Source organism: Alligator sinensis, unplaced genomic scaffold, assembly GCF_000455745.1.
Source record: "Alligator sinensis unplaced genomic scaffold, ASM45574v1 scaffold741_1, whole genome shotgun sequence".
In the NCBI taxonomy this organism is placed as follows: Eukaryota; Metazoa; Chordata; order Crocodylia; family Alligatoridae; genus Alligator; species Alligator sinensis.
Window position 1 is genome coordinate 1,139,795 of NW_005842212.1, and position 14,257 is coordinate 1,154,051.

The window sequence follows — 14,257 nt, forward strand, 5'->3', positions numbered from 1 at the left end:
TCCACAGAGCCAGTCACCTCATCATAGAAGGCAATCAGGTTGGTCAGGCATGACTTGCCCCTGGTGAATCCATGCTGGCTGCTCCTAATCACCTTTTACTCCTCCAAGTGATTAGAACTGGATTCCTTGAGGATCTGCTCCAGGATTTTTCCAGGGACTGAGGTGAGGCTGACTGGTCTGTAGTTCCCTGGATCCTCCTTTTTCCTTTTCTTAAATATGAGCACTATGTTTGCCCTTTTCCAATCATCCGGAACCTCTCCTGCTCACCATGAGTTTTCAAAGATGATGGCCAGTAGCTAATCACATCAGCCAACTCCCTCATCACCCTTGGGTGCATCCCATCCAGCCCCATGGACTTGTACACGTCCACCTTTTCTGAATAGTCCCTAACCTGATCTTTCATCACTGTTGGCTGCTCCCCTCCTCCCCAAACTGTGCTGCCCGGTGCAGTAGTCTGGAAGCTGACCTTGCCTGTGAAGACAGAGGCAAAAAAGGCATTGAGCTCTTCAGCCTTTTCTGCATCCCCTATCACCAGGTTGCCTCCCCCATTCAGGAAGGAACCCACGCTTTCCCTGATCGTCCTCTTACTACCAACATACTTGTAGCAATCCTTGTTACCTTTCACATCCCTTGCTAGCTGCAACTCCAGTTGCGCCTTGGCCTTCCTGACTTCATCCCTGCATGCCCGAGCAATGCTCTTGTGTTCTTCCCTAGTTATTTGTGAGGTTTCTTTTGGGTGTGTTGTCCAAAATCTATTGAAGTCAGTTGAATTCTTCTCATTGACTTCAATGGTTCCTGAATGGGGTCTTTAGCTTATACATTCCTTGGATCCGGGTCCATCTGTGAGTTTTATAGCATGGTTCTGGCACTTAGTGAATCACGTACATTTTTTAGAGTCTGATATGTTTCTATTCTGTTCACCATTATTTCAGGTGCACCAAAAATAGTTCTGTATATCATTTGTGACTCTTTGCCAGGTGTTTTAGAGTGGCAGGGAACTGTAAGAGGTGAAGAAGTAAGGTTTGAGAAGAAGATGCATTGAAGACAGTAAGTTGCCCAACTTTCATGAGTAACAGGGTAACTTGTAGTATGCAGCAGGACTGCAGATATATTTGACGGTTTGGTACTTTTTTTAGTATTCCTGTAACCATAGTAGTAGTAATTTTGTCACAATATACAGCGGAGCCCTGTCCGCTTTTCCTCAGACATGCCAAAGCTGTTGTTGAGAGTAGTATGGGATCACGTTATCAAGTTATAGACCTCAGGGGCTGGATTCTGATCCTGCCCCTGGTGATAATCCTAAAAATGTCTGTCCACAGAGACTTGAGTTTGAATTAATCTGATGAGGAGCGAATTTAGTCCCAGGCTGTGCGAGAAGCTTTGTACCCAATGTGAATCCAGACAGAGTTGGTTTTCAGTGATTACACTTCATGGCTTTAGTTCATTTTTATTCCAAATGATGGCATTTTAAGATAAATGATGTGTTTGCTGCTCTGCTTGTTATTGAAGGGCTTTTATTATTGCTGATGCTACATGAAAAGGCAAGTTATTAGAAAAAATGTGGCGCTAACAAATTGAAGCCCCCAGGGAACTGTTGCCTGGATGGGATTTTGATTGGAATTCAATTTAATTGGCCATAAATCTTCCCATTTCTGATTTACATTCTACTTGGGACTGTCTACCAAATTCATGCTAATCAGTTTTTCGTTTTTTTCCCCATCAAACAAAATTTACAGACGTGAGCATAAACAAGAACGGTCCTCCAGCAAGGTGACCTTGTCCTTGCACGCAGCGTACCGGTAATTGAGTTAGCGCCGCCTCCTCGCCTATAAATCGGGCCGCTTTCAATCGCAACCTTATCGTCAGATTTTTAGGTAATTGGTAGTCCTCATTGGTTTTCCAGTGTAATATTTTGATTGCAAAATATCTGACATAAAGCTGAAATACAGCAGCAGCTATGATCACGCTCATCATCATTGCGTTATCCTGTTAGAACAAATGCTGCTGATTAGATACGTGCTTCTCTCCCCCCATGGACTGACTTACAGTGTAGGATCAGGAAGCAAACATAGGCTTTGTCTTGACATGGCAACATCGGGGGTCAAAGGGAGTCAAAGCCCCCTGAAATCATGGGAGAGACTCCCACTGATTTCTGGGGGCTTGGAATGAAACGTCCAGGTCAGGAAGGGAAAGGGCAGCTGGTAACATTGCACACGCGTGAGTCGGGGTCCTTGGGAAGAAGGGGCCACAGATGGGAGCAGGGGCGTCCCCCTCTGCCATGCCTGCTCTGTGCCCATCAGGGACCTGGAAGTCGGTGCAATAGCCCTTTGCTTGAGTCTGTGCTGTAACAGATACGCGAGCTTGGAGCTCCTGGGTCACGTGTCTTGACTAAAGCTGGTTAAATATTTTCTGTCACCTTTCTGATGGAAAAATGTCTGCTCTGGACAGAAAAATGTCAGTGTCTTTCTTTGAGAAACGGAAGGCCTGAACATCACTTTTTTTTTTCAATTGACTTGCGTCCACATTGCCTCGTGGGCCTCAGGATTCATGGCTTTATGTCCTCATTCCCTTGTCTCTGGGCTGATGGGCTGCTCCCGCTCTCCAAGAGTAGGACCATCCAGGGAGCAAGATTGAAACTCCAGCTCCCATGAAGCACCAGGCCGATACTTCTGGATTGAAATATTGGTTTTGGCCAAAATAGTTTGGTTTCCAGTTTGGTGGGGGGGTTGCCAAAAAAATACATTTTCCAAATATGAAAGACAGCTCAAATGCTCAGCCCTTAGGAGTAAGTCCCCCTTCAGGTTGATGGATCGTGTCCAGTTGAGAGTATATCCCACCCAAATTCTCATAGTGGTCGTCTCACTTTTATTACCCGAGTCCAGTCTTGTACCACAGATGTGTGTCTTGTTATCAGTGCCAATGGCCAAGTGGAAACTCAGAACAGCTCGACTAAAGGCATACATCTTCTAGAGTGACTTGTGATTTTTGGGGGGTGTCTGATGCTCAGACACCTTTTCCGGCATCTGAGATTTGATACCCTAGATTTGAGCCACCCAAAATCTCTTGCTACGCTTGTAAAATTTGGGTCATGGATGTCTCCGTTGCAGCTTCCAGTCTACGCGAGGAACAAGCAGGAGCACAGGGAGGATCCTACGTACTACCAAATTGAATCACCTGTTTATACTTAGAAGTTTGCAATCACATTTTCCCACCTTCTCATTCCCCCAGTGCTTATCCCTTGTGATTACTGTGCATTTGTACGTCGCATGGCTTCATTATATCCCTCATTTAAACATCCCCGGTGTTAGCGGGATTGACAGGTTGAGTTTTGTGCAATTTTACAACTTTACGGACTGTAAATTGAATGTTTTATGGCCTGTTGAAAAAGGTGAAAAGAAAGCAACATCTGCCACCAGCTTCCTAATTACATCAGCATCAAATACATAATAATGTTCTTAACACCACCCACATGCACTGAAAAACCATTTATAACCCCAGCCCTGACAACCAGAAAGTTAGTTCAGTATGTGACTTACTTTCCTCCGGCTTCCTGAAACACCAGTGATCTCTCCCTCTCAATCTTCCCCGTTCCCCTCCTGCTAAAACAGTGGGAGAAAGATCGGGATGTTTATGACTTAATAACTGTGAATGTATTCCTCTGCTAAAACGAATAGCTTTACAATTAGCATGGAAAATGTACCTCCCAGAAAGCAGCCGGTGATAGATAGGGTCCCCCCGGCTCTCCTGTTTTTGTTACTCGTATAATAGTGGCGATCTCAACTGAGATCGTGGCCCCTTTGGGCTAAGTGGTGTGCAAACACAGAGCAAGAGACTGTCCTCGCTCCAAAGAGATTACAGTCGAAATGGACACACTAAACAAAGGGGGAAAGAAAAGGGAATGGTGTTATCTCCACCTTGCAGAAGAGACGTGGAAGGATGGAGCGGGTAAACGCCTTGCTCACAGCAATGGAGGTCTGTGCCAGGGCAGGGAACGGATGCCAATTTTCTCCATCTCAGCCCAGGATGTCAACCAGCAGGTTTTGCTCTTCTACTCCTTTCTCTTAGTCTGTTGGTGGATCTTGCATTCAGTGGATTGTGAGAAGGGTGAATTGCTCCAGCACGACCATGCTGCATCCTTCCACCTTCATTTATACGGAGCTGGATTTGCACAGAGACCTGAACCGGCTCCATTAGTCAAGTGACTCCGAGGCCCAGCAGCTCCTCTGGCAGACGTGCAGTCATGAAATAATGATGTGGCGAAGCTTTCCTAGATAAGCAAGCATGATCCCAGCATGCCATTAGCACAAAGCTCAGAGCTTTAGAGATCTTGGCTTGGAGAATGAGGAAGAAGGTGAAAGTGCTGCTCTGAGCTGAAGTTTTTATGACATCCTCAAAACGGAGCTTCCCCAGTCCTTCCTACTCTATAGTCCCTGCAAGGAGAGCCTAGACATCGGCTACACGTAGCATTGTGCAGTAAGCGTGCCCAAATCCTCAGGTCTTTACTTACTGAGCTTTCAGACTAATGCCCATTGCTGTGGAGGGCTTACACCGGGAAAGAATGAGGTCAAAACCCTGGATTCACCCCCCACAGTTTAAACGCGTCACCTTTTTTAAAAACAAAATGCTTTGATCATGTCGACCATTATGACATGGATCCCTGCCCTGTTTAAGCTTTTCCCTGAGACCATATAGATGGCATCTCGGTGTGGCTTTCCCAACTCTCCAGAGAGCGGCGCGGAGGGGCAGCAAGCCGTCATTGTTAGCCCAAAAGGGCTGGACTCTCGTGCTGTGGCTCTCATATCCAGAGCATCCCGAAAGCACTTCACGAGTGAGCGAGGGAGCAGGTGACGAGGCCATGGCCACGGTGGAGACGGTTAGGCACCCTGCCATCTTCGGTAACTCGGAGCAGGGTAAGGGCAGCTAAAATGCATCTGTGGAGAAGAGCAAGTCAGACTTCAATGAATAAAGGCAGCAAGGAAAGAGGTATCAGGATGGGAATAAATCCCATGGGAAGGTACAGATAGGTAAGCACTGACAAGACAAGATAGCGCTTTCCTAGCTTTTGGCTTGGCGACCTGTCGAAGAGCACTCCCAGTATTATTCCCTCCGCCCCGCGTGGACACGCAACCGCTGCTTCCCAGTACAATGGGAGAAAGCAGATTAGTCAGGCGGTGGGTTTTTTTGAATGCTTGCAACAGGCCTTCACCGTAAAGACCCAGCTGATGACAAATAAATGCTTGGAGAGGGCAGGGCTGTAAATCCAGAACGTTAATACTGGCCTATTAATCTGATGCTTACAGGCCCCTAAACGCTGCTCCTTGCAAACAGGCATGATTAGTCAGACAAAAGCAGCACGCGCTTCACGTTAAAATGTCTGGTGTCTTCAGCCAGCGTTGCCGGGAGGTCTTGCTGCCAAATGCTGCTTGCTAACAGGGAAAGCGTCCTGGCACGAGCTGTTGCCTTCAAGCAGTCTGTTGAGTTCAGGACGAAGGATGCTCCCAGCAAAATAAGCCTTGTTCTGCGCTGTGTCTACCAAGCACCAGTTGCTAAACCCTGAAGGCGAAGCAATGACAGAGGCTCTTGTGCCAGGCCTGGGGGATGACTAGAGATACCGTAGGCTGGCACTCGGCAGTCTTGTCTGCTCTTCTTCGTGGCGGCATTTGCTCACAGTATGACCCAGCCGCTTTCTTCCTTCCTTTTCTCATTTCGTCATTAATCTGCGTCTTCTTACACTGTAAGCATCTCAGGGCAGAGCCTGCCCTGACTGTCCACACATGAGCACCTTGCACCGTGCTGCAATGAAATAAGATAGATGGCAGGAGGATTGGAGGTGAATCTGCACAGGATTTTCTGTGCTCTGGGCAGATCCCCGTAGCTGATCTGCACTTCGTCGGCTCATACCCTATGGACAGAGGCTGCTGCTCTCGGGCTCTGCCGGTGCGGTCCTGGCCCAACAGAGCGGGCAGCTGGGAGACCAGAGGGAGCGGAAGATCCCATCTCTCAGCCCCCGGGGCAATTGCATACGAGCAAACCCTTTCACTCGGTTCTTCCCAAAGGTCACTTTGTGCAGCCACGGCAGCTGGTTGGTGCGATCGAGCGGACTGGAAAAAGCATTCCATCCAAAAAATGTCATCCAAAAATGCTGAATTGTCAAAACTGAGCATGTTCCCGGGAACATCATGTTCTTGATGGAAATTTAATCCAAAAAAGTATATCAGTGTCAGGTGGGAATGGAGAGGGAAGCCACTGCCCAGCCCAGAACAGCGAGGACCCTTGGAGCTGGGGCATTCAGCGGGGATGTGGGATACTCAGTTCAAGTCTGTACTCTGCCTGGCTAATGCCGGCTGGCAGCCAGCGGTCTGGTGGCTAGAGCGCTCCTGGGACGCGGAAGAATGGCAGAGCCAGACTTGACTCTGGGACGCTGGACCCATCAGGTCTTGTTAATTCTGCAACGGGGTGGGTTTCTTTGTCGCTGTTTGTGGGAAAACCATTCAGAAGGGCTTCTTTTGAAGCACAGAAGTTGCAATCCTGGAATTTTGTAGCCTGTAAAAGCAATTTCCCACCAGCTCTACTCAGCACATGATGCTGACTTTCCTCCTTGCTTCTCCCCGAGAGAGATGGAACAGATGGAAGGGCGAGAGGAATTCAAGATCAAAAGTAAACAGCATGATTAGCTTTTTGATACAAGGATGAAACACTTATCACATCAAAGCCGGCAAAAATAGATTAAATGCTTCTCGTATTACTTATTGTGTCCACATTAGCTGGAGTCAGGGGCAGTTTTACAGCAGCTCCTGGAGCCCTGTAACAACTGGATCTAGGAAGGTGGTATCTGACTCTTTCTACCCTGGATCGTGTGACTGGTGCCAAGAAGTAAAGTAGCAATTCGTAGGTCAGGACCATTTGAAATGCTCGGCGGCTGTGTAGTAGGAGAGAGCGTCCACACAGGGGGAAGGAGACCAGTCTCCTGTGAAGCCTTAGCAGCCTCTCCAGTACCCGCTCTGCTCAGTCTCCTAGGTTGAAAGATATTTTGGTGCCTAAAGATGCACCGAGGTGCTGGGAGGGATTTTTTTTTTTCAAAGCACCTGAAGTTTCAACTCAAAATCGGTGGGAGGTGAGTGCCCAGCTTGCTTGGGCACTTCTGCAAATCCCGGAGGTGCCTGTCTATCTTCAGACACTTAAAGACCACTGGAAATCTGGCTCGTTGTATCCACCTAATACAACAAGGTTTGAAGTTAGTCCCCTGGCTAAGTTCCTTTCACTCCTGCTTAGCACACAACCTTGGACACTGACTTTGGCAACCTTAGCCTGCAACCTGGACCTGGTAAGGTGGTATCTGACTCCTGCTGCCCTGGGTCGTGTGACTGGTGCCAAGAAGTAAAGTCGCAGACCTAGGCTTTGTCTCCAGTGTCTGGTTTCTGCTACCAGAGTGAACACAGCCAAGTGCTTCTGGAAGAGCAGTCTTGCTTCTGCCAACACCTCTTGACTCCGCGCCGTGATGGGCGTGGGTGGAGGGGGGCACTCCCGGGAAGTGCCCGCAGCAGACGGCAGATGGCTTACAAGCGCTCACACGCCTCCTGCCCGCTGCTGGACATCCGCAGAAGCTTTCCATCGGTCAGAGAGGAGGTGTACGTCTGCCAGCAGGCAGGAGGGCTTCTCCTGCCGCATGCACAAGCACATGCCCAAAATTGAATCCTGCTGGATGCCCGCTGTCTGGTACGAGCACTGTTAGACTGACCCCAAGCAAGCCTGCTCCTGCCACGAGCAGAAACCTTCTGTGCAAGGGACTGACCACGAGCTATGCAGCTGCTAGTGCAAAAGCCTGTGCACATCTTTTGGGATTTGTAGGGAAGTCCTCCTTCCCGCCCACCGAACGCAGGCTCTCAGCACAGCGCCGCTCAGAGTTTTAGTTCTTTCTGGCTCAGTGGATTAAGTCCCCAAATCCTTTCTTGGCCTCTGCTGAATCCCAAGGTGGGTAAAACATCTCGCTGTGCGTTTTTACCAAAAGAAAACATAATTTTTACGTAGCATTGTGTCATTTATTACACATCAGAGACTTCTAAAGCCTCGCGCAGTAGAAATCACTGAGTTGGAATATCATGCTGACCCAGTTGGGAAAGCCAAAAAGCAGTGTATTGACGTAATTCTCCCATTTCTTTTTTAGATAGCTTAGTTAATTTTTAAATGGCTGTAATACAGTGAAACAAAGTCATAGAAGAACTACAATATAAAAGCTCAAGAGTTTAATGAATATGTAAGAAAGGAAGGGAGAGAAAAGAGCAAGAGGAATAAAAGAACAGTTGTGTGAGCTAAAAATCTATCTTTGTTATGAATATAATATTGAAATGGTCCCCCTTTTTCTGCAGTGGAAATATGCTACTTAGGGTTATAATATATGCAGTGTAATTCTTCAGGTCCGGCAAGCTGCATTTTGATTATCTAATATAAGTGTCTTTGAAGAGTGGATATTGCCTGAGCTTTGCATCTCATTATCCTTGGCCAACTACATCATATCTCCCATTTAAAAACCTTAAATAAGCACAGCAGGACGCAGCGGATTCTGTTGCTTCTTGCTTCTCTGGAGGTCACTGGTTTCCCGAGCTGTAAACTAGGGAACGGCCCACAGAGAGCGTTCTTGATTAGCACCGGTTGTATTGGCCAGTTTGTCCGCTGCCCTGTGCCCTGTCTGCTCAGTTTTTCCTCCTGCAAAGTGGATACAACACGCCACGGTTGGGAGCGAGTGGCATTTAACGCTCCCTCTGTATTGGTGTAGAGGCACAATAACTCAGATCTGGCCTGTTTGTCCCAGGATATGGCCCTGTTCAGGAGCCTGCTGGCCTGACTGTCCCCTATGCAAGGGCTGCCAAAGATGCTATTCTATTTCCCCCTCTCCCCTAGGATGCCTTCAGAAACCCCCACCCAAAGAAAAGCATCTTCCCCTGGACTTTCTTAAGGAGCACGCCAATGGTTTGAACGCTGGAATATGCTGGATCTCTCGCGTCTTTTCTTTTCTTGGGGAATGCTCCCACTCACCCAGACCACCTGCCAATAACCCCCTCAATGCCCACCAGCAACAAGAGGGCTCGAGAGATGGATGGTATTTAACTGCCATCACTCCTAGAGCACTTAGCAATGGCCCTTTTTTAGTTGTGGGCCTTTATGTGCCGAGTAGCCTGGGCTGGTCGGGCACTAAGAAGGTTTGTGGCCTTGCACAGTTGTGTAAAGATACAGCTGGGTTGATTGTGGTTATATTTGCAAGGTTTGAAGTTAAACAGGAAGCCTTCACCTTCTCACCTGACATCAGTGTATCGCAGTAGCATATGCAAGGGATGGGACAAGATTGCAACACACGGAGAAAAAGACACGTGTGCCCATTATTAACATCCATCACTGCAGACAAATAAGACAAATGTCCCTTGGTTTTTTGCATTCAGTGCACTTAGTGTTTTCATTTTCTATATTATGGTGATTGATAGCGTATGTCCAGCTACAGCTTCTTCCAGAAACAGATCTGCATTAAAGGGAATCCGTCTTTGCAAGTTGTTCAAAAGGACAGAAAGAACAGTTTGATTTTCGGTTGCAGCTTGGGAAAGAGCCCGCGCGCAGCATGCTGCCTTCCTGCTTAACACATTACTGTCCTTGTTGGAGTGAACTTCAGTCCAGGGTTTGATGGTGCAAAAGCTTTACTTTTCACTCAGGTTTCTTAGTCTGGTCCAGTTGCCCTTCACTATATGCAAGACTCTGCCTGCATAACGCTGCTCACCGGGATTTGAACTCGAGACCTTCCATACTGCAGCACAAGCCTCTTTCCCAGCAATGTCTTAAGCTGGCAGTTGTACAAGGCTGTTATCTGCCTGCGAACTGACTCCCGCGGAGGCCGTGAGCGTCTGCCAGTGGATTTTTGGAATCTGATTCAGCGGCGCGTGGCGGGAGGTGGAGTTCTGTGTTTCTTACCGCAAGCAGCACCGACGACAGCTGCACATGCCCTGCTTATTTAGCTTGAAAAACCCAAATGATTTTTGGAAGTAGCATACATTGCATTGTTCCCCAAATTTCCCTCATAATGAGATGCAGAGGTTCAGGCAGTCGCCTCTTCGGACACATTACTATTGGATAATAAAAATGGTGCTGACAATGAGGAATTACACGGCACAAATTATATCCCTGAAATCTGTATTTTGCATTGATGCAAGAAAATGTCCTATAAATTTACAGCTTTTTAACTCTATTCCTGGCTCAGGCAACACGATAGCCAGGAGATTTATTTTGCGATCTATATGAACATGTAATCTTTCTTGGGATTATTGCCATAGAAACAAGAGGTAACAGAGAGAGTGTTAGAAATAACAAATGGGATTTGGCAGTCTTTTCCCCATTTAATGCCCGGGGTCTGAACAGGGTACAAAAAGCAGCAATTATTTGCTATTGGAGCCTTATTAACAAATGCATCTGCACACTCTTTAAAATTAGAGGCTGCAGCTCCCATTCGTGCAAGAGTGACACATATTCAATTACCTTAACAGAGATTTTGTTCTTAAAACTAAAATAAAAGGGCCCCTGTAGTCTATTTTGGTTTTCTGTCAAGGCTGGATTTTCTTTTTTTTTAGTCGCTGCTAAGCCGGGGGCTGCCAATATTAACAGTGTCGGCATACCTCTTTGGAGGGGGGGTGAGAGTCGCTCCGTGTCCGGGCTGCATGCATCCCGAGCAGCGTACCCGTCTTTGAAGGGTGAAGTAATGAGAACTTTGATGATAAAGCCCAGTCTCCCGTGGCGCTTGGGTTCAGCTCATGGCCTCTTTCATGTGTTCACACGGGCGTCTTGATCTGTGGCCTGGAGGAGCTCTCTGAATTGGCAAGGCTTCGGCAATGGTGTAAGCTGGGGGCAACGTGAGGGTTGTGACAGGGTGAGGGGCACTCGCTAAATGCCAGCTTTGTAGTCACAAAAGCGTCCCATTGTACGGGCAGCGAAAGCAGAGCTCGCTAGCGCGCCGCACCAAAGGTCGTGAAATGGGAACGCAGGCGATGGATGCGCAGGGCCGGGTCGCAGGCAGCGTGCAAGACGTGGGGCAGCAAAAACCTGTGCAGGGGAGGGGGTCAGAGAGCAGGAGGGAGACGGGCCAGAAGCCTCTCTTCCCCCGTGAGCTGACCACAGCAGATGAGCAAGCATCAGGCAGGATGTCTCTGCGTGAGCACGCAGCCCTGGCAGGGCTCGCTCTGCCTTGCAGCCTTGCGTGCTTCCACGTGGGAGGTCTGGGGCCGGAGGCTGCAGGACGCGGCTTGTTCGTCAGTCGGCGAGAGATTATGCTCTCAGCAAGAGCTGGAGCCTCGGCTGACCTGAGGGTTGGAAAATGCCTCTCTCTTGAACTCCTGGTGCTTGTCCCAGTTTAAACCTCCCAGATACGAGCGGGCCAGTGTCTTGTCTGATGTACCTGTCACCCCCCTTCCACCGCTGGGGCAGAGCAGTGTCTGCGGGTGATTTCGGGGCCAGCTGGATGCGTGTTGCAGCCCGCAGTATAACCATCCTCTAGACCCCCAAGTCGGACCGAAATGATTGGGCTGACGGGATAAACGCTAAAAGCAGCCCGTAAATCCCAGCACGGGCGGCCGCTGCAACAGCAGGAGTGCAGCTAATGTCAGGACTTTCAAGGCCTGGAGTCTGAAATCGTGCCCTTGGGTTCCCACATAGACACCTAACTACACGGCTTGGTATTCAGTATTCGGAGCACCCAGTGCCTCGTACGGCAGTCGGTGGGTGCTGAGAATGAGAAGATTTATTGAAGCGTGCTTGTATAGAGTTAGGAGACCAGTTTCAGGCCCCTCCGCCAAAAAAAAATTACTGATGTTCCTGGCTTTTTCGTGCTTTCCTATTATTCCTTCTGTCTCCTTTGTGCTTCCTCTGGTTCTCTTGCTGCCTTCTCCTTGCCGAGTCCCACGCACGGCCACCCTCCTGGTGCCCGGTCCCTTCTTTGCTCCTCCTCGACCCTCACTACTCCCATATCCTTCCTTCTCCTTCTCCTCGCTCTGCAATCCCTCGTGCTCCCTCCTTCATCTCCCGGGAGCCGTGGGATCTTCAGCCCGTGTCCCGAGCCACAGCTGAAACCTACCCTCTGTCTCCTGGCCTGTGCTTGAGTTGTAGCTCCATGGGTATGGTGGTGCCTGCTTCAAGGGGCTCATGGATTCAGGTCTGTGGCTTCCACGTTGTCCCAAGAAGCTGCTACGGGTCCAGGCCAAGTGTATCCTCTGTGCGGCAATCTCCAGGGCCAGGAGCAGGATGGAGATAGGAGAATGCTGCTTCTATTACTCTGTGCCAGGGGTGCCATGGGCAGTTGCCTTCCTCCTCCAGAAACAAGTCTCTTGTTTTCTTGCAGCAGGTTTCCCAGAGCAGGTGTGGTCAGGAGGCAGCGCTGCGTGTCAGCGAGGGCGTTGCATATCCAAGATAGCTCGCTCGTCCTACAAACGGGAAGCCCTGCTTGCAGTCTGTCTTAACCACCAGGTTGTTCCTGTGCCGCAGGGGTTCAGGGCCTCCAAGCTGTCTCCTGACAGGTACCTCTTTCTCTTGCAGGAAGGCATGTCCCAGGCGCTGAGCTCAACCAGCATGTTCGCTCCCTGCGGCTTCAGTCCCCATCTACACTCATCGAAAGAAGATGACCAAGGTGGACTGATCTTCCAGGATGGAAACCTCACCTCAGCCTCTCTAGATGCTTTAATCCAACACCTCATACCTACTGCTGATTACTACCCAGAAGTAAGCAGGGTTTCAGCTTAGCTTTGATGAATTGGGGCACTTTATGCCCAAATGCAAATGTGCCCATTTAAGAACTAAGAGGGATCGTTTGAAAACTGAAACAGTTCAAGTTGGGTAAATCGACGCATTGCTTTAAATGTCGTTGCAGTGCTCTGGTAATTTTTCCCACGCAAGAGCCTCCAGTTCGGGATCCGCTGCCTGGTTAAATAAGACAAAAGGGAAATAAAGCGCTGGTGATGATGAATTTGCAATTTAGCAGGCAGGGGGGCACTTAAAAAATAGCAGCACATCCCGGAGAGGCTTAGTTGTTGGCTGTAGCAAAATAGCTCTGAATCTGAACGAGCAGTAAACTAGCTGAACTTCAGAGGCCACTACAATCGCCCAGACCGCTCTGTGCGCGTGCGGCATTCCCTGAGTGAACATAGAGCCGCGGCTTATGGCAGCTCACAACGTGCCTAGGATATCCTATGCAAACTCGTAGCGCCTCTGCACATGAGCACAAACTCTGATCTTTGTTTCACCAGTGTCAATGCAGAATAACTCTACTGACAACGAGAATCAAATCCAAGAGGTCTGATTCTCCTCTTACACTCATGCAGCCCTTTTGACTTCGGTGGATTTGCCATATCTCGGTGGAATTGAGGGCAGAGTTTGATGGGAAGTCTTTTAAGTGGTAATGCGTCCCAATGCAATGGCCTGTATTATGAAGTAGCAAAGAGGATGACTGAATTTTGGGCAGTTTGAGGGCCCAGGAAAGGTATCAATGCAGAACGCTCAGTGAGTCTTAAATTAGCAAGAGCTCATTTTCTGATCAGCTGAAAATAAATAATAAAAAAAAAGGAGAAAAGCAATAAAAAATAGGTAATGGCCAAATTAGACTGTCAGATTTGTTAGTAGGCAGTGTGCAGGATGTGAAATCTTTTACTTGTTTTTCGGGGGCAGGGGTGGGTCTGTGGGAAGGAGCCTGAAGGTTAGGGCACAAAATGACGTTGCATACTATTTAAGGATTCGTCCTGGAGATTCATGCATATATTTCAAACTCGCTGGAAAAATACCGTTTGAATAAACATTTATTTTACGGACCTGACATTTCAAAGCTGCGGTGACTTTTAGGTCTGCGTATGACTTTGCTAAGGCTTGGCAGTATAACTGCTCACAAGGAAAGATGTGTGTTCACGTGTTTATAATTTAATAAGTACAACATAATCTTCTGCTTGTGAACTTCCAGGTAGACATGCCGGGGTCCCTTGGGCAGTCATAAATCAATCAATCTGGCGTCACTATTTACAGATGTGCTGTACCCACGCATGTGTAAGCTCAAGGCGAGTGTGTGCCTAAATGCCTGTGTCTCTTTATAAATGGGGGATCGGAAGCAGCTGTGCCTTGTAAGAAGAGCAGGTCTAGAGATGGCATTCAAGGCGTTTTCTGGCAAATGTCGCATGCTCTCCAGCCCTCTGAGAATAGGTTTGCCTCTTTGGCTCCACAGAAGGCCTACATCTTCACGTTCCTGCTG

At 48.5% G+C, this 14,257-nt stretch overlaps 1 protein-coding gene across 1 annotated transcript in view; it reads left to right on the forward strand.

Annotated features, from left to right (window-relative positions):
• Positions 1 to 14,257, forward strand: part of RASGEF1C (RasGEF domain family member 1C) — a 136,894-nt gene that overhangs the window by 84,847 nt on the left and 37,790 nt on the right. Inside the window, 2 exon segments of the mRNA XM_006026839.3 lie at positions 12,562 to 12,744; positions 14,231 to 14,257. Coding sequence (XP_006026901.1) covers positions 12,568 to 12,744; positions 14,231 to 14,257 — 204 coding nt within the window. The 5' untranslated portion in view covers positions 12,562 to 12,567.